Source organism: Mycteria americana, chromosome 3 (genome assembly GCF_035582795.1).
Source record: "Mycteria americana isolate JAX WOST 10 ecotype Jacksonville Zoo and Gardens chromosome 3, USCA_MyAme_1.0, whole genome shotgun sequence".
NCBI classification, from domain to species: Eukaryota; Metazoa; Chordata; class Aves; order Ciconiiformes; family Ciconiidae; genus Mycteria; species Mycteria americana.
The window spans coordinates 88,821,944-88,845,283 of NC_134367.1; the positions used below are offsets into that span (position 1 = coordinate 88,821,944).

A 23,340-nucleotide genomic window follows, 5' to 3' on the forward strand; every position below is an offset into this window, starting at 1 on the left:
GAGAAGCGTAAGCAGAGGGAGAAAACGGGACATCTCCAGAGGCATCTCCCACCTGGGCCGCTGGGGACCCCTGCACGTGGGGGCTGCAGCTGGCACCCACCCCGCGTGGGTGGCCCAGGTTAGGCTGTGGGTTGGCTGGGCATCTGCCCACTGCCACGACCCCCAGGACCTGGAGCAGGCTGGCATGCAGCCACCCCTCTGCATCCTCAGCTGCACCTATGGAGTGCATACAGCCCTGCAGCAGTGTGGTAAATATACAGGACAAAAAGGAAAAAAAACAAACTAGTTTCTGAAAATGGGAGAGAAAATATGGTATGTAATCCATATTTTCAGTACTGATTTGAATCCTGTGCATCAGGTATGAATATGGCAGTGGACAAGATTATGCAGCTTGACAAGCCTGCTTGCTCTCCCCCAGTACTTTGATTTTTTGGCAGAGTTTGTTTATTTTTTTACAGTGATGAAGTGCATACCTTTTTTTTTCTGAAGCCCACTGTACCTGTTCATCCTCAAAGCCTTCCTGTGACTGTCTTAACAGCTCTGAAGACAGAATTCTCAGTTTTGGTTGTTATCATTTTTTTTAAAAAAAAAGGTACTGGCAATGAGTTTTTAACAATGAAAATTTGGGTTTTCTTGGGATTTTTTAAGAAGGGAAAAGGCGGCCCTTTTTGTTGGTATTACTAGTGGGAAACTGAAAGCTACTTATCCATATCAAGACAGACAAATATGCAGCCAATGAGTGACATAAATAGCGTTGACAAGGACCAGTTTTTAAACCCGTGGCCCACCAGCTAGCTCCCACTCCCCTTTAAACAGGAACCAAACTATAGTACCGCCAAAGACGTGGGTGCTGGGGGGGTGTGATGGAAGGGGAGAAGAAATATTACCCCAAAACAGGCAAGTGCTGCTGAAAGAATAGGGCGTCCCTGCAGAGCATGTGCTGCATAACATGGCATAAGACGGCTTTATTAAGCGGGGAGTGAACGCCAGCTTCCTCCTTCCTTGGAGGAAGGGAGAGGCAGGGCGTAGCAAAGGCAAGTGGGGAGCCGGGGGAAGCACGTCTGTGGGGCAGCTCGGCTCCCTGCCTGCACTCGGGAACGACGTTGACCCTCCGGGGCTGAGGAAGCTTTCGTTTGTTTTTCTTTTCTGCTGGCTTTACCTAGTTTGATTTGCAAAGGGTCTCCCTCGGCAAACAGACCTTCCTGCCTGCTGACGCGGTGCGTTCCTGCTCGCTTATCTCCTCACCTGACACCTGCCGTATCCCCGGGAGAGGGTGGAAGCTGCTGGGCATGGAGGAGGCAGCCCCAGCACCCTCCTGGGAGCCAGGACACACACAGCTACCTGGAAATGGGCAGCCCTCGCTTTCTGATAGTTAGTCTGGGGCTGCTCATTGCTGTGTGGACTTAAGTAATGCTAGCCAGCTCCCCACAGTCACCCAAAGCAGCATGCTGTACTTGTAGTGGAGGTGCAAGCGTAATGAGTCGGCACCTGTTCTCAATACCGAGATTTCCCCCCACCTCCAACGTGAGGCTTCACTTGCCCCTCTCTGATGGCATTTGCTAAGCTCACTTCTTCCACCATTCCTCACTGGATTAGAAAATGAAACCTACCCAGGCACGGACCGGGCTCGCTAGGCACAGGGCTGGCACACGCGCCCATATAAACCTCACCGGGGTGAATCTTGCGTGCCTGGTGGGGCTCCGGTGGCTACAGCACGAGACGCCCTTGCACTGCACCCCCTTAGCTCTGGGAAGGAGCCGTGCAGACGGCACCCAAAAGCCCCCGCACATCTACAAACCCACCCTTCAAGCGGCATCATGTAAAAGGATGACGTGCAATGCTAACAACTGCGGTCTACTCCCGCATTCGCCCAAGCGCGCTGGAAGTGTTCTCCTTGTTTTTCATAGTTGCGTCGCTTCCTCGGTCCTAGGTATGAGTTCACAATGTGACATACGAGCAAAACATCCCCAGTGACACCAAGCCCAAGACAGACCAGATAAACTGCCGGTGGCACTGGAGTACCCTCCAGTAATTGTAGGTATGTATCTGAGGCTAACCATCACAGTGTTGATAAACCAGAGAAGAATCTACAACTGCTCACAGGTTTGGAAGGGCTAATTTTGAGGGAAATAGTAAAGAGAAAAGTGGAAAACTGCTCTGTGTCAATTAAATTTAGGGTATAACCCTGCTGATGTTTGAAAAATATATGGGTAAGAGAAAAAGAAGGAGGGATTCTTGACTCAGCAAGCCACAGACTAATGCCATGACACTAACAGAAAGCAGTGTTTTCCCAGAGAAACTGGGAAAAACCTTGTTATTTTACTTAAGAAACCACCCAACAAAGACCCAGCAACCTAGATTGTGCAAAACACCCAAAATGGAATAATCTTCCATCTGCAGTAGGATGGATGGACAGGGATGGGAGGATTTAATACATCTTCCTAGCTCTATTCCATTACTCGAACCATAGAAAATCAAATTAAGTTATTGCTAAAGTAGTTATTTGAATTATAATGTTCTGTTTCCATTACTTTTGGCTTTTCAGAAGTTTCCTCTCTGGATTGAAACTTGTGCGGAGCATTAAACCAAAACAATTTGTTTGTTGGAAAACTTGAGCAAATCCTCTTTTTTTCAGTCAAGAGAATGGAGTAAAATAGACACTTTTGCTGGTACACATATACGTGCACCCGTACTGAAAGTGGTCAAAATGGCAAGTAAAAACGTCTCCCGATGTGCAAACTTTTACCAGCATCTTCGTGCGTGTGTGTCTGTAGACAGAAGAAAGTCCTGTGTGCCTGTTAGAAGATCCTGGGTGTTGCAGCAGGTAGGTATACCTGCAGGGCATTAAAACATAGCCGAGAGATGTACGTGGATGTATTGTGGAAAAAAGGGTACCCATTTTTATGGGATGACTTCCCGTAGATAGGGGAGCAGGTAGCACTGACAGAGCAGGCTCGAGGATCAGACGAAGCTCAGGAAGCGTGTGTGGTCACAGGCACACGGGCACATTCACAACGCAGAATAAGCATTTGTGTATGAGGCCGGAAAATGTACAGCTATTGCTTATGGTGTCACGGTTTCAGGATCTTAGCCTCTAAGTAAGAACTTAGGTAGGTTTTTTTCCCCCTTCCCTTAAAAGAAGGGAAGAAACTTGGGTCAATTTGTGATGAGGTAAAGGAACAGATTAAGTTTGCAGTGGGTTTTCTCTCCCCTCCTTTTCTCCTGAGTGGCATAAAAAGGAGCCTCCGTATTCCTCTCCCACATGCTGTCCTGAATTTCTCTCCTTTCCTCAACACTTAACTTTTTCTTGGAATGCCTTTACGTGCCAGATGACAGTGAGTTACTGTGCTAATTGCTTTATTCTTCAATAAGGACATTTACTATACCAAACTCCTACAATACTTATGTGTAAATTAGAATTTGGCCTTGGAACAGCCCTCTTTCAACAATTAAAAAGCTTTCTTGAATGGATAGCTTTGTAGATTAAAAAGGCTTTGTCTTGGATAGATTTTTTTCCTTTTTCTTTCTTTTTTCAGCATTGGTGGCTCTTTTCACCCTGATGTACCCTTACCAGCCAAGAGAAGACTAATAAGTCTCCCCAAATTGCTCTTGTTTATTAATAAATCTGCATTCAGATCTATTCCACGACACAGAATTACGGAGCCCCGCGTACAAATGCCCTTCTTTAAATAACAGTGGACTTCAAATACATAAGCTGAAGTTTTAGACAAATGTTTATCAACCTGTCAGCTCTGCTGAACAGGGTTGCAGCTGCATGGCGAGCACGGAGAGCCACGGGGAGTAAAAGAGGAACTTACCACTTAGTTCTTTTTGCCCAGAGAAGAAATGATAATTTTAGTTATACTTTGCTCGCTTGCAACAATAAAAACAAAACGAAGCCACAGAAGAAAACTGTCATGTTACACCCCTTCCATCTGGCCTGTGCTACACACCCACATATCCCGTCATTCTACAAATTAATCTTTCACACATTTTTAAACCAAAAAAAAGTGTTAATGTTATAGAGGAGAAAATAAGGTAAACAGAGAGCTGTGTAAAAATACATTAACATTAAAATATGGTGGCAGTTATGGATTTTCTTAATTGAATAGGAGAGTAAATATTCACATCAAATCAATGCCAATGGCATGCAAATTAAAGCTACATTAGGGCAGCCTTGATATAGGCATTACCATTTTTGACACTTCTGTGATTTAAAATAATGTGCAGACTTTATTCGTTAATTTTTTCCTCCCTTCTTTATGTTATTTTTGAGTGGGTAATTTGCTATTACAGAGCAAAATCCTTCTCCTGTGCCCTCTTATGTTATGCCATCTTATTTTCTTCTTCTGCCTGGAAGGCCCTGTGAGCACTGGCTCGGTTTAATTGAGGGTTAATATTAAAGCCTCCCCGTCGCAGGACAGACCTCTTTGAGCAGCTGCCTCAGGTCATACCTGGCCCCAGCACACGGCCAAATAACCCACTGAAAGAGTCCGAGGAAAGGTGCCTTTGATTCACCACACCAGGTCCTACAGGCATCCCTCTCTCCTCGTTCTGCTCCTACATCTCCCCCTGGATCTTTCTTCCATCTTCCGTTCAAAAATTGCTTAAAAAAAGAGAACAAAAGCGAGGGCCCTAGCACCTCAAGGAGGAGAAACCTGGCAGGGGGTCTCAGAAGCTGTATGGCTCCAGAGGTGAAAGTAGGAGGTATGAAACTCACTGCCTCGCATAAAAATCAGCTCCGCTGTGTGGGAAAGCAGGACGGATGGATCTATATGGGACAGAGAGGAAGAGGTACACAGATGGCATGATACTGGCAGCTGGTGAGTAGAACTTGTACCTGGTGGGGATTATGCAGGTATTTCCTCCTGGATGACCGGAGGGGACTTCAACCCTGCCCTGTCAGGCAGCAGCAGTGTCTTATACGTGCAGCCTGCGCTCCTATAGCACTTCGTTTTCTTTGGAAGCCTCTCCTTCCCTAGCACTTTTTCAGTCTTCATCAATCACTGATGCTTCTGCACGCTATCTCCAGATTTTATGAAGATGGCTCCACAATCACGCCACCGTGCCCCCAGCAGAAGCTACGCGTGGAGGCGAGCTCATGCAGCCAGGGCCAGCACGTGCCTCGCAGTGCTCTCCTCGCAGGACCAGAGTGGTGAGATGGACCGGAGAAAGCAAGTGCAGGAGGAAGACAAAGAGCAATACCATAACCCCGACTTGACCGTTCACCCTCTGTTCATGCAGACTCAGTCAGGAGGCAACTCCAGCTTCTTCTATAGCGTACATGCACAGCTAAAAGCTCTGAAGCTTAACAAAGACTTGATGGAAAGGAAAATTTGAATTCTTCTAAACACAAAGCCCCAGTACAAACAGTCTGTACTGGAACTCGTGCATCTGAATCCTATATAAAGCTAAGCACCAGCATTCAGGTTTTCTTTCTGCTCTTCAATACGTCCCAGGAAAATCAGGTACAAACCAATCACAGGGTCACGCTACAAGTGGCAGCTGTATGTCTTGGAGGTTGCTCATCAGAGTCCACACAAAAGGTAAGAAGGGCTCTTGGCCGCAGCAAGCACAGCAAAACTGCCACGGCTTCGCAGGTTTTAGTGCAAAAGAGAGTCTGTGAACCTTTGCTTCAGAGGGATCCGTGCTAAATTGGGTAACCAGCAAGATTAGGACGGCGGAGTCCGTGAGGAGCCTTTTCTGCTTTATTCTGGCCTATCTCACGAAGCCTATCTCACGAAGGCTGATTTGACTGGGGAGAGGTGGGATAGGGGCTGCAAAAGCCTGTCTTTTTGGTTTCAGTGAGCACCTCTTACTGAACCAGAGAGCTCGCAACATGCTCGTGAAGTTTCTCATAGGCACTGAAGACTATGTTTATATACATAAACCAATATCCTCCCCTTTATGGCGAATTTCTTCTAACCTTAGCTTTATCGCTGACTCCCATTCTCGTTTTCTTTCTCCTCTTCTTTCACCTCCATCCCTAATCTTTTTCTCCCTCTTCTACGTTTTTTTCTTCCCCACACATTCCCAGGTGGGTGAGGGGAGTTGTTTTGGGGGTTTTCTTTCTTTGTTACAGGGAAATAAGGGGACTTCAAAGTTAGGAGGCCAGGGTGCTGAGTTCTTACAGCGTATTTACTGCGTGAAAAAAATCCACCTCACGGTCCGCCTCTGCTTTTTAATCTGAAGAGCTGAGATGATAAATGCCAATTGCAAAGACAGCTGGCTGTAATAGTTAATGTTTGTGCAACACTTCCCCTATCTAACCATTGTATCCGATCTTCACCACCAGAAACACGCGGAGCTGCTGCCACTGCCACCCAGACTGTCTCTGAGCGTGATGATTAATGAGCTCACAGCCCTATTTTGCTGTTGAAGTTAATGTTGCTTCCTGAGGGCAACACGCCTGATGAGAGAATTTGCAGCAGTCCATACGCTATATTGATTCAAAATGCCACTGTATGTTTTAATTAGCTTTTAACCATTAAAAAGTGGGGCTGGAAATGAAAATGGCACATATGCTTATGCAGCACATGTCTGTACCAAAAAGGTGAGCATTAGGCCAAGTTATCGACCTGCATGCTGAGCTGCCACTGGCAGTTAAAACCCATCTTTGTGGCAGTTAATACATTTCCACGGCTTTTCCTTTTGTTAGCCTTATGCCAAATATCCACTTATATCTATTTTCAAGCCTTGAGGAACGCATTTTTTCACCCACGCTATCTTTTGAGAGTTATAACATGCTAGAAAAGTTTAATTTTGCGGAGTTGTGGTTTAGGAGCTAACATGAGGGAGTGGGCTCCGTTGAGGCCGGTGAGAAAGTGGTGTGCTGGGATGAAAGGCTGCACCGCAAGCCCCGCTTTGCACTGCCAAACGGTCTCTATTAAGTCATTGACAAGGTGATCGCTATTTCATAATCTGTTTTGTACTTATCCTCCAGCATTTGGATATCGAAGGGCTGGCTGAAGCAATCACATGATCAGTAGCAGTTATTTTTGAGAACTCATGGGGCACAAGTGGCGGGTTATCCTTAAAAGAGGATGAAAAGAGAATTATGAGAGAGTCGTCAAACTTCATTTCTCAGAAAAATACAGGAACAAACAATGAGACATTTTAAAATTACCTAGAAGACAACAAGATGTGCAGTGGTCCACACTGATTTACCATGAATGAAGCACGTTAAACAAACCTGGTTCTTCTCTGAGACAGGGGCCTTGAGAGAAGGGGGGAGGTAATCGACACTACGTCTTGCCTTCAGCCAGGCTGTTCACCTCGCCCTACCTGATGCTCTTGTGACTGAACGAGGGAACACGGTTAAGCCAAAACTAACCAGTGGTTGCAGGGCTGGCTGAAAAGCCATACACAAGGGACCGTTACCAAAGATTCACTGCCAAACTGAAGGGCTGTACTGAGTCCGGTTCTCCAGGTAGCTGTCCTAGGTTTGATGCAACTCAATTTTTTCATTAACGATACAGATAAACAGATTAAAAGCACAACTCTTAAATTTACAGATGACACCAGCTTGGAATGAGCTGCAAGCACACCGGAGGAAAGATTATAATTCAAAATGGTTCTGGCAGATTGGAAAATGGCCTGAAAAAGCTGGGTGCATGGCAGACAGGATGAAAGCAAAATTCTCTGCTTCGGTAGAGATAATAAACTGTGTAAGAGCAGGATCAGCAGCCAGGGCATGGCGAAGAAGGATGTGGACCAACTAGAAGACGAAAACAATGAAAAAAACCGTGAGAAACGTGACCTACAAGGAACACGTAGGGCTGTTTAACCTAAAGAAGACCAGGCTGGACAAGGTACGACTGCCCTCCAGTACGCGAGCTATTAGGGTATGGAAGAAATAAACCCTTCAGCATGGCCGCTCTGGGTAGCACAAGAAGTAACAAGCTTCTTACAACAATACTTGCAAGAAGACACCAGGAAAAACTTATCTCTGGAAAGGCTAATGGAGCGGTGGGAAGGATTGCCTGGGTGGACGGTGGGGTCTCCTTCACTGGAGATTTCCAAGAACAGGACAGGCCAGTGTTTGTCAGAAACAGCCCCAGATACAGATGATGCTGATAGGGGTCCAGGCAGGAAGATGAACCAAGTGATCTCCTGAAATTCATTCAATCCTATTTATTTATTTGTTTCTACGTTACCCATGGGAGGTACGGAACTACTTCGTGCCTCAACTCCACACCAATGCAATAGAAGTATCAGGGGCCAAATTAAACAAATGAATGAAAATGACTTGCATTGAGCTTGGCTGTCGCAAACTGGTAATCACTTGGGGTTTGCAACTCATACAATTTATCATCTGTGCCTGCTTTATCACCAAAAGCAGGTATTTGCCAATCATAGGGCGGAGAAAATCAGATATTGTTGTCATGACTGAATGCTCTTAAATGCGTTTAAAGCTTTACAGACTAGTTAGACATAATGTATATTTAAAATACTTAAAACCAGCAAAAGATCAGATTGAGGAAGGAGAGAAAGATGGTAGAACAGTGACACTGTGCAAGTTAGTTTAAATAAAGAATCTTATCAAATCCACTGACTACTTGTTCACATCTGTCCAAATATAACTTATGCCATATGTCCTACTATATAAGTCAGCTTGGAGGCAGGACACTTCCCTAAGCAGCAATTCACTTCCTGAGTCTGCTCTATCTTCTGGAGAATAGAGAGGGGGGAAAAAATGATACATCACAGAAAAATCTGAGAAACAAACAAAATAACCTTCTAAAAGCCTCTGGGAAATAAAAATCCTTTCTCTACCGTAACAGTATGGTTAGCTGAATCTTTGGTCTTCTCACATATTAGGAAGAGTAATCACAGAGATGCTGTTCTTACCATAAGCTGTCTTTGAGGAAAGCAGATGCCTCAGCTTTACTTCACCTCTTCAGTTTGCCAAAGTGGTAAACGTTCTCTTGCCGGTCACCTGAGTGACCATCCTCCCATCATGGAAACACAACTTATGGACGCAGCCTCTCAGGACAGACTCCCAGGTAGGGCCAGTCAATCCCGCTACCATTTACGGGTCTCCAAGGCTTCGGTGCTACCCCGCGCAGCAGGCAGCAGAGGGGACGCCCAGCCCTGCCCAGCCACGGTGCTTCCCGCGAAATGCTTCCCCTCTCCCAGCGAAATGCTTCCCCCCTCCCCTCCCAGCGCCACGGACAGGAGCTTTCAGCTGGTGCTGTCGGATAAAAATATCGGTATCAAAATCCCGTTTCAGATACCAGAAGCCTCCTTATGGCTCCAAGAGTTTAATTTTCATTTAAACATCAGTAAATAGAGGCATAAGGGTTTAAGATGAATTATGTAAGCCCTTTAGCCATAGCCATTACATTCTGCCACAAAAATGAGCTGCTGTTCTCACTTTGTTTTATGGGCTCACTGTAGCCTGTTGTTATTGTAGCTGCCAAATAAAAACCAGCAAACCATGCAAATGAAAATATAATCTTTTATGCTTTCATACTCTTAGGATAAACCGGCATGCGCACTTTTAGAGGAGGGGTTTTTTTGCGGGTCTGTAGTGTTATGCCCCTGCCCCGGGAGCCTCTGTGAGCGGAGAGCAGCAGTGGCTTCTCAGTGGAGACCCCTCGGTCAGCTGCTCTCCCCTCGCCAACTGCAGCACTGCCGCCAGCTCGCTGGCAAGGAAGCACACAATAGCTTCCTGAAGGTATGAAGAAAGGGTGGATTACGGTTCCTTTCATAAAACTGGAAAGTTCCCTCGCTTTAAAAATAATAGGCTTTCCACCTCTAACTTCCCTCAAGCCTCCTCGTTCCCTGACGGGAGCACACACCCCACGATTTGCTCCGAGCCACGTGTTTCCCGAGGGTCTGTCACCCAGCAAACGTGCCAAGAGAGAAAACCACGCGAAGTAATCGTGACAGGGAACAGCAGCTGAAGCCGACTGGTAAAAGCATATGACTCCGCACAGAAATACCTGGGACAAAATGTGCACCAGTACATGGAGAGAGAGAAAAAGAAGAGCCAAGAGGGAACCAAGTCAGGGACGTTACATTCATGCAATGTAAAAAACGGCACTGTAAGCATGAGTTAATGCGCTTTCAAGCTAATTACAGCAGAGCACAGCACCTATATTAATGGCAGAATATTGAGAATACGAGCACATGGACTAACACATAACATTTACGCGTCCATGACTTTTCCACCAGATCTGAGATTCGAAGACTGTCTCCTTCACCTTTGCAGTGCCTTGTCTCTTTCTTTTGTCTGTCTCGGTTTATTTTCGTAGTCACATTCACTGGTGATAACATTTTATATTTTGTGCTTCCTAGTGGGAGCTATGCTGGATGCTGACACCCACTCTTGTGCAGAGATTTTTGCATTTTTTTTTTCTCTTCCACCCGTTTTACACAAGATGGTAACATATGGCCTTGGGTGATTAAATGATTTAGTGAATGAACTGAGCAGAAAGAGCAGGCTGATTGGAAGAAGACAGCTTCTGTTTAGGCATAAATGTCTTTGTAATCTGTAATGATAGGAAAGAAATTACAGAAAAAGCATAAGACAATTTAATTGGGTTTTGGTTAAATATTGTATTTTTCAGGTCTGCTTTAAATATAGTGAAATAATAGTATAGTGGCTAGTCCTTATTTTGTTTCTGCAGCATGTCCTTGTAGAAGGGGCACCCCCCAAATGTACACGGATGTGTACACCCACACACAGCTTATAAAGAGAGAAAAAATAAGCAAACGGTTTTGTAAAACTAAGTTGGCATTTCATTTATTAACTTCTGAACAAGGCAATCCTACAGAACTTGGAGCTGGCCACCACGCTAGTTGAAAAGGCTTCACACCTTCAAGCTTTCTCAGAATTACTGCGACCACAATACCCAGCCGCACCTATGCGACCCCAGCAGGAACCGCAGAAGGTTTTGTGGAAGGAAGATATCTAGCATCTTCTGAGCAGTCCCACCCAGCACACCTCTGCCGCTGCAGGGGCCCAGGGCACAAATTAACAACCACTCCTGCTCTCTTCCTTTCGGTGCATCATGATTCCTGTCTCTTGTCTATTCGAACTCCAGGTTTTGCATTTGTTATATACGTTTGGGGACATACTTGTGTGTTCTCGCGAGCGTGCGGTGGCACATGGCATCGGTCTGTCCTGGACTAAGCATCTGTTCGTGGTTGGCCACTGTTGTGGGAGACTGGACTCCAGCGGCCAGGTGTTCCTAGGCTAGAAATGTGAAGCCGATTCCTTTGTATCCAAAACAAGTCGTCTTTTGAGAGAAAACATTTCTATTCTGGTTCCAGTGATGGTGTGCATGTCGTTAATACTCAACAAACACATCCAACTGAATTCCAGTTCACATCTCCACCCACAAGGCCAATTCCAGTCTTTATGATCAAATTTTTACGCAGAGCCTTGAAATTGTTTTGGGACATAACAAAGAAGTCCCTGATCTCAGTAATTCTCCCTGTGTGAAGCAGAAGCTGTAGCTTAAAGCTAGACAAATCTATGCTCCAGAAAAGGACAGCTGGACCTAGAGAAAGTGTATCAGTGGTGCCTGTCCTCAGCTTGCAGCGTGAATGCTAGCAGCCACCTCGGTGATAAACCTCGGTGCGTGGTGCTCCTTCTCCTTTACATGACAGTATTTGAGAGGAGACAGAAATTTTTGGCCCACGTGCTAAGAAAAGCTCTTAGCTGAGCACAGGCTGGTGGCTTACCCAGCATAGCTAGGGCTGATATAAGAATTACTGATCCAGTCGGACTCTGGCACAATAAGATGCACATTTAGCCAATTCATGCAAAGGCTGTATTATATTATCTTGGCACTTCCCCAACACTGGTTCCCCAGAGAGAAAACTCAGTTCCATGGTGACATCAGCTGAACCTCAAGTGTGATGGCAGCTCCAGAAACTATTTAACTTTTAATTTTTCTGAAAACCAGACTGCCATTAAGTTCCACTACAATTTTTAAAAATATATTAGAAATAAATTTAAAAAAAAATCAAGAGTGCCATGATCGCAAGTCCTAATTTTCACTTCTCTGGGATACATAACCCTGGAGATACTTGCTGCTGTACCTCCAGTCCTATTAGTCAAAGCATTCTGGGAGAGTTTTAATCTACCAAGGGGGTACCCACTTCCCATTGTCCTATCAATGAAAACAGTAGTAATGCTTATGGGTGATGGTACCTGGTCCAAAATAACCTGTACAGCATAAACCTGGGATATTTGACTACAGATGAGCAGTTTTCACTGTCCATTTCTTTTTTCCATGGAGAACAAAATGGATGGGATGTATGGTAATTAGCACAGCACTGCTCTACAATTTGAAAAAAACATAGAAAATTGTGTTATAGCAGGTATAAGAAAGAACTATTAAGGGCCAAATTTGCAGCTGGTTCCACGGTATAGCTGTGTTGTGTTAACATATAAATCTATGGCTCTGGACCTGAATATCATGCAGGCACCTCTGACCTTTGTCAGCTCAGGCTCTTCTGCTGGACTGTCCTCAAGAAGAGTTTCCAAGAGCATATAGCATTATTCAAGCTCCAGAAACAAATGCGACGAACACATTTTGAGGCTTGCAGGCAAAGCTGGCATCTGCAAAACAGCTCACTACGTATTAATCAATCTTGAGCAGCAACAAACAATACTGGGAGATTCTCCACACAAACCCTTTTAGAAAAGACACCAGGAAACCTCGACGTTCCCAGATCAGAGGCGAGCGGGGAGGCTCTACCAGAGCTGCAGGCGCTCCTGTAGCACCACGTTGCAATGTCAGCATTGGTTACGAGCCAAAGGCCTTCAGGCTTGCTTGTTGCCTGGAGGATATAAATGAAAGTCAGCAGGTGCAAAGGTGCAAGAAGTGCAAAATTGCATCATGGCTTTCCAAACTGTGTTTGTGCAGTAAATGAGGCTCATTTCTTTCCACGCTAAATCAAGACCATTTTTATTTTCTTTGGCTTATGAATGTTCTTAGTTCAATTTTCGTGTGTGTTCTCTATGGTACCTTGGGATGCCTGAGGTGATTTATAAATATGTGTAGAGACCAGGTGTATTGCCAGATGTTTATGTCCCTTTACAACAAGGCTTCACCATCCCTTCCAACGGAACGCCCGTCTTATATTATTTTTTCTAATAGAGGATCAACTGGACTACAGGGTATTTGTGAGTTTTCCCTGTGTAGGATTTTTTCTTAATTCACTTTTCTATCATCTTGTTTCTATATTTAAAATAATGCTAAGTCTTTAAACCTGTCTAAGCACTCTTTAAAAAAAATTAGAGTTCCTTGCACATAAAAAAAAAAATCGCAGGCAAATGTCAACGGTTCCAGGTTTAAATCAATGAAGTTTGACTCACTGCCAAAAAGATTTTTAATCTTAAAGTGTTGCCTACACTCACTTTTTTTCTGTTTCGCTCCATCTCCTATTTAGAAACAGTAAAAATTGTTTTATTATAATAGCTGTATAAACGGTAATTGCAGATCATTCTCTTAAATATAACTGTAGTAAGAAATAACCTGTAGCCCCGAGGGCGAACCAGTCTGAAGAGGCAAAAAGGACAAAGTTATTTGCCCAAGGTCATGTAGTCAAATGATAGAATGGAAAAGAAAATACAACCTGATTTAATCAGGAGTCAGCACTGTAAATACTAAGTGAGGGGCAGAAAGATTTTTCTCAGTACGTCTTAAAACGTAAGGAGGTAAGTTCGCATGTATGAGGAGGAAAGAATAGGTGAACAGAGTGTATAAACAGTAATGCCCCATGAAATTGTATTTTAAGATTATTTTTAAATTCCAGGTCCTGTAAAAGTCTGTAAGGACCTTAGAAAGTCCATTTGCTAAATGTCCCCTTTAGCAAATAAATAATTTGATTTTTTTCACATTAAGCAGCCTCATTTTTCCCAGAGTTTTGTATCATGAGAATGACTAAACTGCCTCCCTCAGTAAAGCTGCACTTCTAAAAGTAAGTATTCATAAACTGAGGTCTTACTAACCGACCCTGAGCAGTTGGTGAGATGGCTTATACTAGGAAGCATGAGGCAGGATGCAGTTTACAGATCTAGGACAACATAGTTAATGTGATCATTTCAGGCACATTCACTGACAGTTCAAATATATACTGCATAAGTTATTTGTATGTTTCAGATTTAAAAAAAAAAACTTTAGAACTATTTTCAACAGTATTTCCTATTAAAATACTTTCAACATTTATTTTTGCAATTGAAAGAAAAAGCAGCTTAGTAGTTATAGAAAGGATGTTCAAGAAATGACAGGCAGCAGGGAATAGAGTACTGATTTTTCTCAGATGAAGTGATTATTAGCACTGAGGAGACAATCAGGAAACATGAAGAGTCAGCATCTTAGCTGCTGGGTCTTGAAGACAAGGACAAAACCCCATCGAGTTCCAGGTATAATGGAATATGGAACATGATGCCAATGGAAAAAAAAAAAAAACTTAAATATGGAATTGTAACAGCATCTAAGATGGACTGAGACACTATGAGGTTAATAATTAAAAAATCCCACACCAGGTCTGCATGAGCAATCAGTTCACAAAGGATAGACAGAAAAGTGTCTTCTTTTGTGCATATATTTTTTTATACATATGTATGTAATGCTTGAAGCATATGGACACCTAGATGCTAGCTGCTGTGTGATATACATAGCAGTGCTGTCAAATTCTAGGCAGAGCTAAAATTCAGTATGTTTCTTTATAATGATTTCGTATTACTGAAGGAGACTAAGTACGTGCCTTCAGCTTTTGTATCTACTCAATCAATTTTGGTTATTAATACATAACTGAGTTCTTTTTCTTTAAACTCCGGGTCTCTGTTGGTGAGCCTTTTTTTCTTCAAAATACTTCCCTGTGTTAACTGTTTACTGGAAACTGAAGAGGAGATTGAGAAATACCCAACTCCTCAGATTAGTCTCTTCCTAAGGAAGACCTTAGCTCTTCAAACCTGGCCTCCGCTGCCCCATCCTAACCCACCATTAAGCCGTGGCATTCTCCAAAGCCACTGACCTCAATCTGCCTGTGAACCACCACGAGGTCTGGAGAGCCCCTTTTCCCCTCAGGCACCGTCCTTCCCACTGCTGCCCAGGAGCAGCGGGCATGTGCACACCCCAAATGACACCGACCTGCTGGCAACGCTCCTTGTAACGTGCCCTGCCACGGCGGGAAGCAGAAAGATTACCAACAGAAACACAACACTAGAAGTGGAAACTCTAGCCCAGGGCAGGGCAATCCATTCAAAGAGAGAGGAGCCAAAGCATACTTCCATCGCACTCTTGTTACAAACTCACAACTGGCCCGTGACAACCGAGGAGAGAGGCTAGGACACAAACTACGGAATTACAAAGGTAAATATTTATTCATGCGCATGAGCTGCCCCAGCAAACTGGACACACCCCAGCGATTTTTCTTTAGGGGTTTTATACAAGGGTATGATATGAATCACCTAATTACCTACTAATGCGTGTTTCTAACTATCCAATCATAAATGTGGTCCAGCAAAGCAACTATATTTTTGTCGGTCTTGCAGCAGCATTCATCAGCATCCTCGCGGCTTATCTGTTAATCCAGATGTTTGTGTCATCAACTTCTGCAAAGTTATCAGGCATCAGCAACTTGTGTTTCTCTTAGATATGGATCCCTCAGTAAATTTCAGGAGGCTTCCTTATCTTAGTCAATCACTTGTTCTTCTTAGTAGGGGCAGGTGATGGGTCTTGGGTCTCAAGATAATAGTGCAGCCATTAAATGCTAATGATGTTCTTGGCTCCTAACGGCTGCCTGGTCTCAGTAATCTACCTCACCCTCTCCATCCCCAACGGCCCTGAGGTAGCACGGTGAGTAACGCCCAGGCAGCGGGCAGCCTGCACCAGGCCGGTGGCGACTGTGGGCAACCTCCTCGAGAAGCGAGAGAGGACAGGACTGGGCGGTCTCCTCAGGGCGGGCACGCCGGCCTGGCCGGCACCGGCGGCCGCCAAGGCCTCCCCAGCCAGGCTGGGCACGCTTACACACAAACCCGCCATGTCTGGCCTAGCCCGGCACAGGTGGCCCCACCACCTGCGTGGCCAGACAAGAGCGCAGGGACAGGGCAGCGGCGGCCGGCCTCGCCCCCGGGCCCGGCAGGGCAGGGCAGGGCAGCGCAGCGCAGCAGAGCGCAGCGCAGCGCAGCGCAGCCCAGCCCAGCCCAGCCCAACCCGCCCCCCCGGGGCACGGCCAGGGCCGACCCTGGCCCCGGCCCGGCCGCACCTGCCGCCCCGCCACCCCTCCGCCGTCCCGCCATGCACCGCGCCACCCCCCCGCCCCGGCACCGGCGCGAGGCCGCGGGCCGCGCGCGCCCTCAGGAGCAGAGCTCCGCCCCCGGCCCCGCCCCCTCCGCGCTCGCCCCACCCTCGGCCCCGCCCCCTCCCGGGCTAGGCGGGGCCCCGCCCCCTTCCGCCTCGGCTCCTCGCCGGGTCACGCCCCCTGCCTCTCCGCGCGCCGCGATTGGCGGCGCCGCCGGCCTTCCCGGGCCGCCCTCCTCCACTCAGCGCCCGCCGCGGCCCGTCGCTCATCGGCGGGGCGCCGCGCCGGTTGGCGGCGGCGGCGGCGCGGGCGGGCCGGGCTGTCAGTCAGGGAGCGGAGTCCGAAGTGGGGAGCGGGGAGGGGGCGAACATCTGTCTGCCGCAGCCCGGGCCCGGCTGTGCCGCCGCCGCCGCCGCCGCCGCCGTGCGTGCGCCCGTGCTGCGTGCGCCCGGCGCCCCCGCCCCCCGGCCCCCGCCCCTCCCCCGCGCCCGGCCGCCCGGCCCCGGGCTCCGCGCCGTCTCCGGCCGTCGGTGCCATGGGGAGCCGTTGAGCGCGGGGCCCGCTTCGCTCCGCCGGCTGCCCCGCTCGCTCCTCAGCTGCCGGCAGGGGGGAGGCCGGGGGGCGGCGGCCAGCGGGCGCGGGGGGCGGGCGGGGGGAGGGCGGGAGGGGGGCGAGACGCGATCCCGGAGCGGCAAGTGAGCGAAGAGGAGCCGGCGGGCGGCGGCGGCGGCGGCGGGAGCGCGGGGACTTCGGGCCGTCGCGGAGTGTGAGTCCCGCTGCCCCCATCCCCACACACCCGCCGGGCCGGGGCCGGGGCCGGGGCCGGGCCGGGCCGGTGCGGCCCCGCGGGGCGGGCGGAGTTGGCGGCGGGTCCGGCGGGGGGTGGGCGCAGCCGGGCGGAGAGGCGGGGGCGGGGGCAGCCCTCCCCGGGCGGCGGGACCGGCCGCCCCGGCGCCGCTCCCGGTTACTTTTCTTTTGTTGCCGCCGTGACCCGGGGGCGGCTTTTCCTGCGCGCCGGGCAGCTGCTTCCTTCCCCGCGGGGCGGCCGCCGGCGCGCCCGGCCCCGGGCGGGGGTGGGGGCGGCCCTGCCCGGCGGGAGCAGGCCCCCGCGCGGCGGGGGGCGGCCGGCCCCGGCCTGGGGTGTCGGGGCGGGGGGCGGCAGCCCCGGCGAAAAGTTGCCGCCGCCCGGCGGGGATGGGGCGGCCGGGCCCGCCGGGAACTTGCTGCGCGCCGCCGCCGCCTCCCCGCCGGCCCGCGGCGCCGCGCCTCCCCTCACGGCCCGGCCCGGCCCGGCCCGGCCCGGCGGGCGGCGGGCTCGTCCCCCGCCCGGCAGCGGGCAGGTGAACAGCCTGCGGTGCAGAGGCCAGCGCGGCGTGAGGGGCGGCGGGGGGGCCGGGGGAGGCCGGCGGGGCCGATCCCGCCGGCGGTGCGAGGGGCACGGCGCCCGGCCGCGCCGGCTCCCGCTCCCCTCCCTGCCGGGCGGCTGGCGGCGGGAATGGGGCTGGGGGGCTGGGGGCCGGCGTCCCGGTGCCACAGCAGTCATATAAATGACAGCCCGAGTCCCCGCAGGGGAAGAGCGATTCACGAGTAAAGCTGAACGCTGGAAATCCTGCCCCGGCCAGGGTAACTGCTTCGCTGTTTTAAACGAGCCGGAGTTGGAGTGCTCGGTATCACTTACGCCGTCTAAACCTTGAAACTGAAAGGACCGACGGCGAAGCGGGGAGCTGTGAGTTGAGTAAATAGGTTCGGTTAATTTCTTCTTTTAACTGAACCTCTGGGCTCAATAAAACCGAATCGGTATGGATTTCTCGGGTAACCCCGTGGCTGGGGTATGCTGTCAGTGTATAAAGCGGTCCTGCAACTTAAGGCAGAAGTGTTGCTATGCTGCAAATACAGTAGAGCCCCATATGTTTAGGATTTTCTTTTTTTTTTTTCCTCCCCGTTAGAAAGTTTGAAAAAAAGAGACTTTGAAGTATTTTGTTTATACTAACAGAAGAGAAAAGTTCTCCTAAGAAAAAGCTGGTGGCAGGAGTGTAGAGGAGTAGCATATGGCATTAAAAGGAGCACAGCTGGAGGTAGCATTTCCATCTGAACATGATGTCAGAGCAGCTGACAGCCTGCCATCCCTCAGCCTTTTATTCTAACACACAGACAGGGAGTTAGTGTGTGCAGATCTGTGTGTGGAGAAGGTATCTCATTCCTCTCTAACATCATCTCCACTTTGCATCTGTCTCTCCTAGTCTGCTTTTTTTCCACCGATCTAACAGACCTGGAGCCAGCAAGACTCAGAGGAAAGGACTTAATCAGGTTTATGTGTACTAAAGGTAGGAGTAGCAATAGATTAGATACAGCATATTTCTGTTTTGGTGTGTTGTTTATTGAATTTCAGAAAAAAAATCACATTACTTTTCTAACCAAGTTTAGAGGTAATATATGAAATTGAGTATTAAATAGATAAGTGGACTTAGTCAAAAGGCTTGGGCTACAGTTGGAGAGTGTCAGTTCTTGGGCACATTGTTAGCATTAACTTTAATGCATATTGGGAGAATGGCTTGGTTTGGAAGAAAGAGAGAGCAAGTTCATTCTTCATTTCTGAGACCAAAACTGCAATGGATTTAGTGGCAAGCCTAAAGGGAGTTCTGCTTTATGTTCTTGTATTGCATCTTTTAAATTACTTTACGGGGGTTTTGGTGAGATATACAAAAGTGTGCTATTTTAAAAAAGGACCGTTCTGGCTAAAATGTGTTTGTGGGGAAGTCTTTCATTAAACTTCACGGTTAAATATCCAGCAGCTCAGAACCGTAGTAGCATACAGCTGTAGTGCTTCTGAAAGATAGAAATCAGCTATGTGTTTAAAAACTTTTGTACCCGGGAGAATGGCTTGACTGGTTTCCTCTTTTCTTTCTCGTATGTAGCATTTGAAATCTTTTATTTCAGCGTAACAATAATTATTTGAAGGAGTTTTTGTATTTGCGACTAATTTAGAACTTGTAGATTTGAGCTGCCTGAATTGGCCAGACAGCTGTAATCGCACTCCTCTATTCTTAATCTCTTTATCTGGGCAGCAGCTGCCATATGGCCACAGTCAGCTGGATCAGATGTTTATAAGCTTCCTTCTTCGTCCCTCTCTGTCCTTTCAGCCTCCTAATTTGATCACAGCTACCTTGTGAGCTGCCCTCCAATCTTTATTTTTAGCCCTCTTAAGGATTAGGATTGATGTTGGCTGTGGGGCACTTAAAGTGATTGTATTGTAAATCTTCATGCTTTACTCTAGCAATGGTATTTTACAGAATATAATAGGGGTTGTGTTCTAAGTTTTAGTACCTCTTGGTTTGTGAGGGATGAGGATTTTTCAATAATATCTGCCAGCCTAGGGAGCCACGATCTGCTTAGATGGTTTGGGAGAACATTGCTATCAATCGCAGAGGAATAGATTAAGGCAGGTTTTTAAGAGATTTTACTTTCTATTTGAGTTTTGGCTTCTCTACTTCTTTGAAGTTTATTTTTTCTTTATCATCAAGGAAGGTGAATAGAAAAATACTTGGGTAAGAACAGTACTCGGGATACTGATTTTAAATATGCACACACGCTCACGTTGAATGACTTTTTTTTTTTTTTAAAGTTTGGTACTGCAAACTCTGGCTGGTGTGGGAGGGGAGGGAAATTTCTGTCCTTCTGCATAGGGGAAGCGGTGCTCGTTGGCGTTTTGGTTGTTAGTTTTCTTTTGTAAATTCTGCATGTTGGCAAAAAATGTTCATGTTCTATTGTACAGTATGGAGAAGGTTTAAAACCTGACACTGTACTTACTACAAGAAGAAAACCACGCGAACTAAATATCTAAAAACCTTAATTTTGCTGTCGATATAAATTGACACCCTTAAATAATTTTTATACTTTACGAATATTAGACCTTCAGATTTGGGTATATTAGCATTTCTTCATGCGCGAACCTCTCCTCTTACTACAATTTGACTATAAAAGAAGGTTGATGATCTGATTTTTTTTTTTTCTTCCCCCTCTGTGATCTCTCAAACAGTGTTAAAAAAAAAAATTTTTTTTTTTTGGGTCTGCCCTCCTAGGGACGCAATCTGGAGGAAGTTCCCTAAAAAAACAGAAACTGTTGAACAGATTTTATGAACAGCGGTGATACTTTAAAAAAAATTACAGATGTACCTAGGCACTTATTAGAACGGCTTATTTACCACTGAAAGGAAATCATAACTTCAGTGGTTGATCGGGAAGAGAGTTGCCATCGTACATGCGTGTTAAATAATCTTTGCATGGTGTCAGTACCAGAATTCTGGCAATATAAATACAAGGGTTTTAGAGTGGAATAACTTGGATTCGTAAGTTCTGTGATTCCGACCTACATTTAATTTTTTAAAATCTCGTTGCTTATAGGTTATGAAGACAGTATGGAGTTTCCTGACCACAGTAGACATTTGCTACAGTGTCTGAGTGAGCAGAGACATCAGGGTTTTCTTTGTGATTGCACTGTTCTGGTAGGAGATGCCCAGTTCCGAGCACACAGAGCTGTACTGGCTTCATGCAGCATGTATTTCCACCTCTTTTACAAGGACCAGCTGGACAAAAGGGACATTGTTCATCTGAACAGCGACATTGTTACAGCCCCAGCTTTCGCTCTCCTGCTTGAATTCATGTACGAAGGAAAGCTCCAGTTCAAAGACTTGCCCATTGAAGACGTGCTAGCAGCTGCCAGTTATCTCCACATGTATGACATTGTCAAAGTCTGCAAAAAGAAGCTGAAAGAGAAAGCAACCACGGAGGCAGACAGTACAAAAAAGGAGGAAGACGCCTCAAGTTGTTCAGACAAAGTGGAGAGCCTCTCCGACGGCAGCAGCCACATGCCAGGAGACTTGCCCAGCGATGAAGACGATGGAGAAGATGAAAAATTGAACATCCTGCCTAGCAAAAGGGACTTGGCGGCTGAGCCTGGGAACATGTGGATGAGATTGCCCTCAGACTCAGCAGGCATTCCCCAGACTGGCGGAGAGGCAGAGACGCACGCAGCAGCAGCTGGAAAAACAGTAGCCAGCCCCTGCAGCTCAACAGAGTCTTTGTCCCAGAGGTCTGTCACCTCCGTGAGGGATTCAGCAGATGTTGACTGCGTGCTGGACCTGTCTGTCAAGTCCAGCCTTTCAGGAGTTGAAAATTTGAACAGTTCTTATTTCTCTTCGCAGGACATGCTTAGAAGCAGCCTGGTTCAGGTGAAGGTGGAGAAAGAGGCTTCCTGTGATGAGAGTGATGTTGGCACTAATGACTATGATATGGAACATAGCACTGTGAAAGAAAGTGTGAGCACTAATAACAGGGTACAGTACGAGCCGGCCCACCTGGCTCCGATGAGGGAAGATTCGGTCTTGAGGGAGCTAGATAGAGAGGACAAGGCAAGCGATGATGAAATGATCACTCCAGAGAACGAGAGAGTCCAGGTGGAAGGAAACATGGACAGCAGCTTGCTCCCTTACGTGTCAAACATACTTAGCCCCGCTGGCCAAATTTTCATGTGTCCTCTCTGCAACAAGGTCTTTCCTAGCCCCCACATCCTGCAGATCCATTTAAGCACGCACTTTCGAGAGCAGGACGGGATCCGCAGCAAGCCTGCTACCGATGTCAATGTCCCGACCTGCTCGTTGTGTGGTAAGACTTTTTCTTGCATGTACACCTTGAAACGTCATGAGAGGACTCATTCAGGTGAAAAGCCCTACACTTGCACCCAGTGTGGGAAGAGCTTCCAGTACTCCCACAACCTGAGCCGCCACGCAGTGGTTCACACGCGGGAGAAGCCTCATGCTTGTAAGTGGTGTGAACGCAGGTTCACACAGTCCGGAGACCTTTACAGACACATTCGGAAGTTTCACTGTGAGTTGGTGAACTCATTGTCTGTCAAAAGCGAAGCACTGAGCTTACCTACTGTCAGAGACTGGACCTTAGAAGATAGCTCACAAGAACTTTGGAAATAAAATTTTTATATATATAAATAATATATATATAAATCTATATAGTTGTGGTACAGTCTAAAAGCAATCTTGTTTCCTTGAACTGAAAGTTTGGCTATTAGCTTGTTTTTGCACTTTAAGGCAGCATGAATATTTCACTAATTTAGCACTCCGATAAAAATGAACTGTAGAGGTAATCCGACAAAGTAACAAATTACGGAGCGTATTTTTCCCCCTTTTCGGAATAGAAGCCAGCGGATACTTTACTTCTAAGGAATCTCCAATTCAAAAAATTTGGACGTGGCTTTATTCTCCCCAAAACACTGCGTTCTTTTAAGCTCTCGATCTTTTTCCTCTTAAAATCTGAATGTAGAAATCTTCTCCCAATTTTGTCAGTTCCTTTACATTTCTATAATTGCATGAGTCCTTTCTAGCTGTTGGAAACCTGAATGCTTTTAGACCCAAACGGAAAATTTCTGAAATGCTGGATTATCTATTTTTAAACAAGCGGTTGACTTAAAACTTATTATGGCAACTTCTGGATTTCTGACAGTTCCCACTGGAAAAAAAAAAAAAACACAACAAACAAAAAACAACACAAAAACATAAAGCAAAAACCCTGAGAGTACACTGGGATCACTGGGACTCTGTCTTACGTGAAGGTTTGCTTGGGATGAAAAAGGATATTGCAGCTTCAGCAGTGATGAACTGTGTGTTTAAAAAATGTGAATTACTGTTATTGTATACTGTAATTGATTACATGGGCCGGGGGGAGGTATCAAAGAACTTGGCAGGTTGTGTTGATGCTCTTAGTTGAGTCTTGAAAAGTAAATATTAACGCTACAGAAATGCATGATTTTCAGTATATTTTTGTCTTTGTTTGCATTGTATAACTTTAACGAGTGAGTTGAAAATTATTTAATTTCCTTAGGAAAAAAAAACCGACACCGCTGAAAATGCCGGTGTTACGAAGAAGAGAAATGCACTGTTTTTATTTTATCTAATTTAAATTTACTTTCCCACTGTCTTTAAGTTGAGAAGAACTTAAGCTACGAGTCGCCGATTTAGCTACGTTAACAAGGAAAAAAAAAAAAAAAAGAATGTTTACAAC

At 46.8% G+C, this 23,340-nt stretch overlaps 1 protein-coding gene across 9 annotated transcripts; it reads left to right on the plus strand.

The window, feature by feature from the left end:
• Positions 1-16,656: 16,656 nt before the first annotated feature.
• On the plus strand, positions 16,657-22,910 carry ZBTB18 (zinc finger and BTB domain containing 18). 9 transcript variants are annotated; one of them, XM_075495995.1, is made up of 4 exons: positions 16,657-17,035; positions 17,892-17,995; positions 18,510-18,593; positions 20,671-22,910. In XM_075495995.1, the coding sequence occupies exons 3-4, from the start codon at positions 18,581-18,583 to the stop codon at positions 22,251-22,253; spliced, it is 1,596 nt and encodes a 531-aa protein (XP_075352110.1). In that variant the 5' UTR covers positions 16,657-17,035; positions 17,892-17,995; positions 18,510-18,580; the 3' UTR covers positions 22,254-22,910. The 9 variants fall into 9 exon arrangements, with proteins under 9 accessions (XP_075352110.1, XP_075352115.1, XP_075352111.1 ...); XM_075496002.1 differs by lacking the exon at positions 16,657-17,035 and having other exon boundaries at positions 17,787-17,995; positions 20,671-21,358; positions 21,471-21,647; XM_075496000.1 differs by lacking the exon at positions 18,510-18,593.
• The last annotated feature ends 430 nt before the right edge of the window (positions 22,911-23,340 follow it).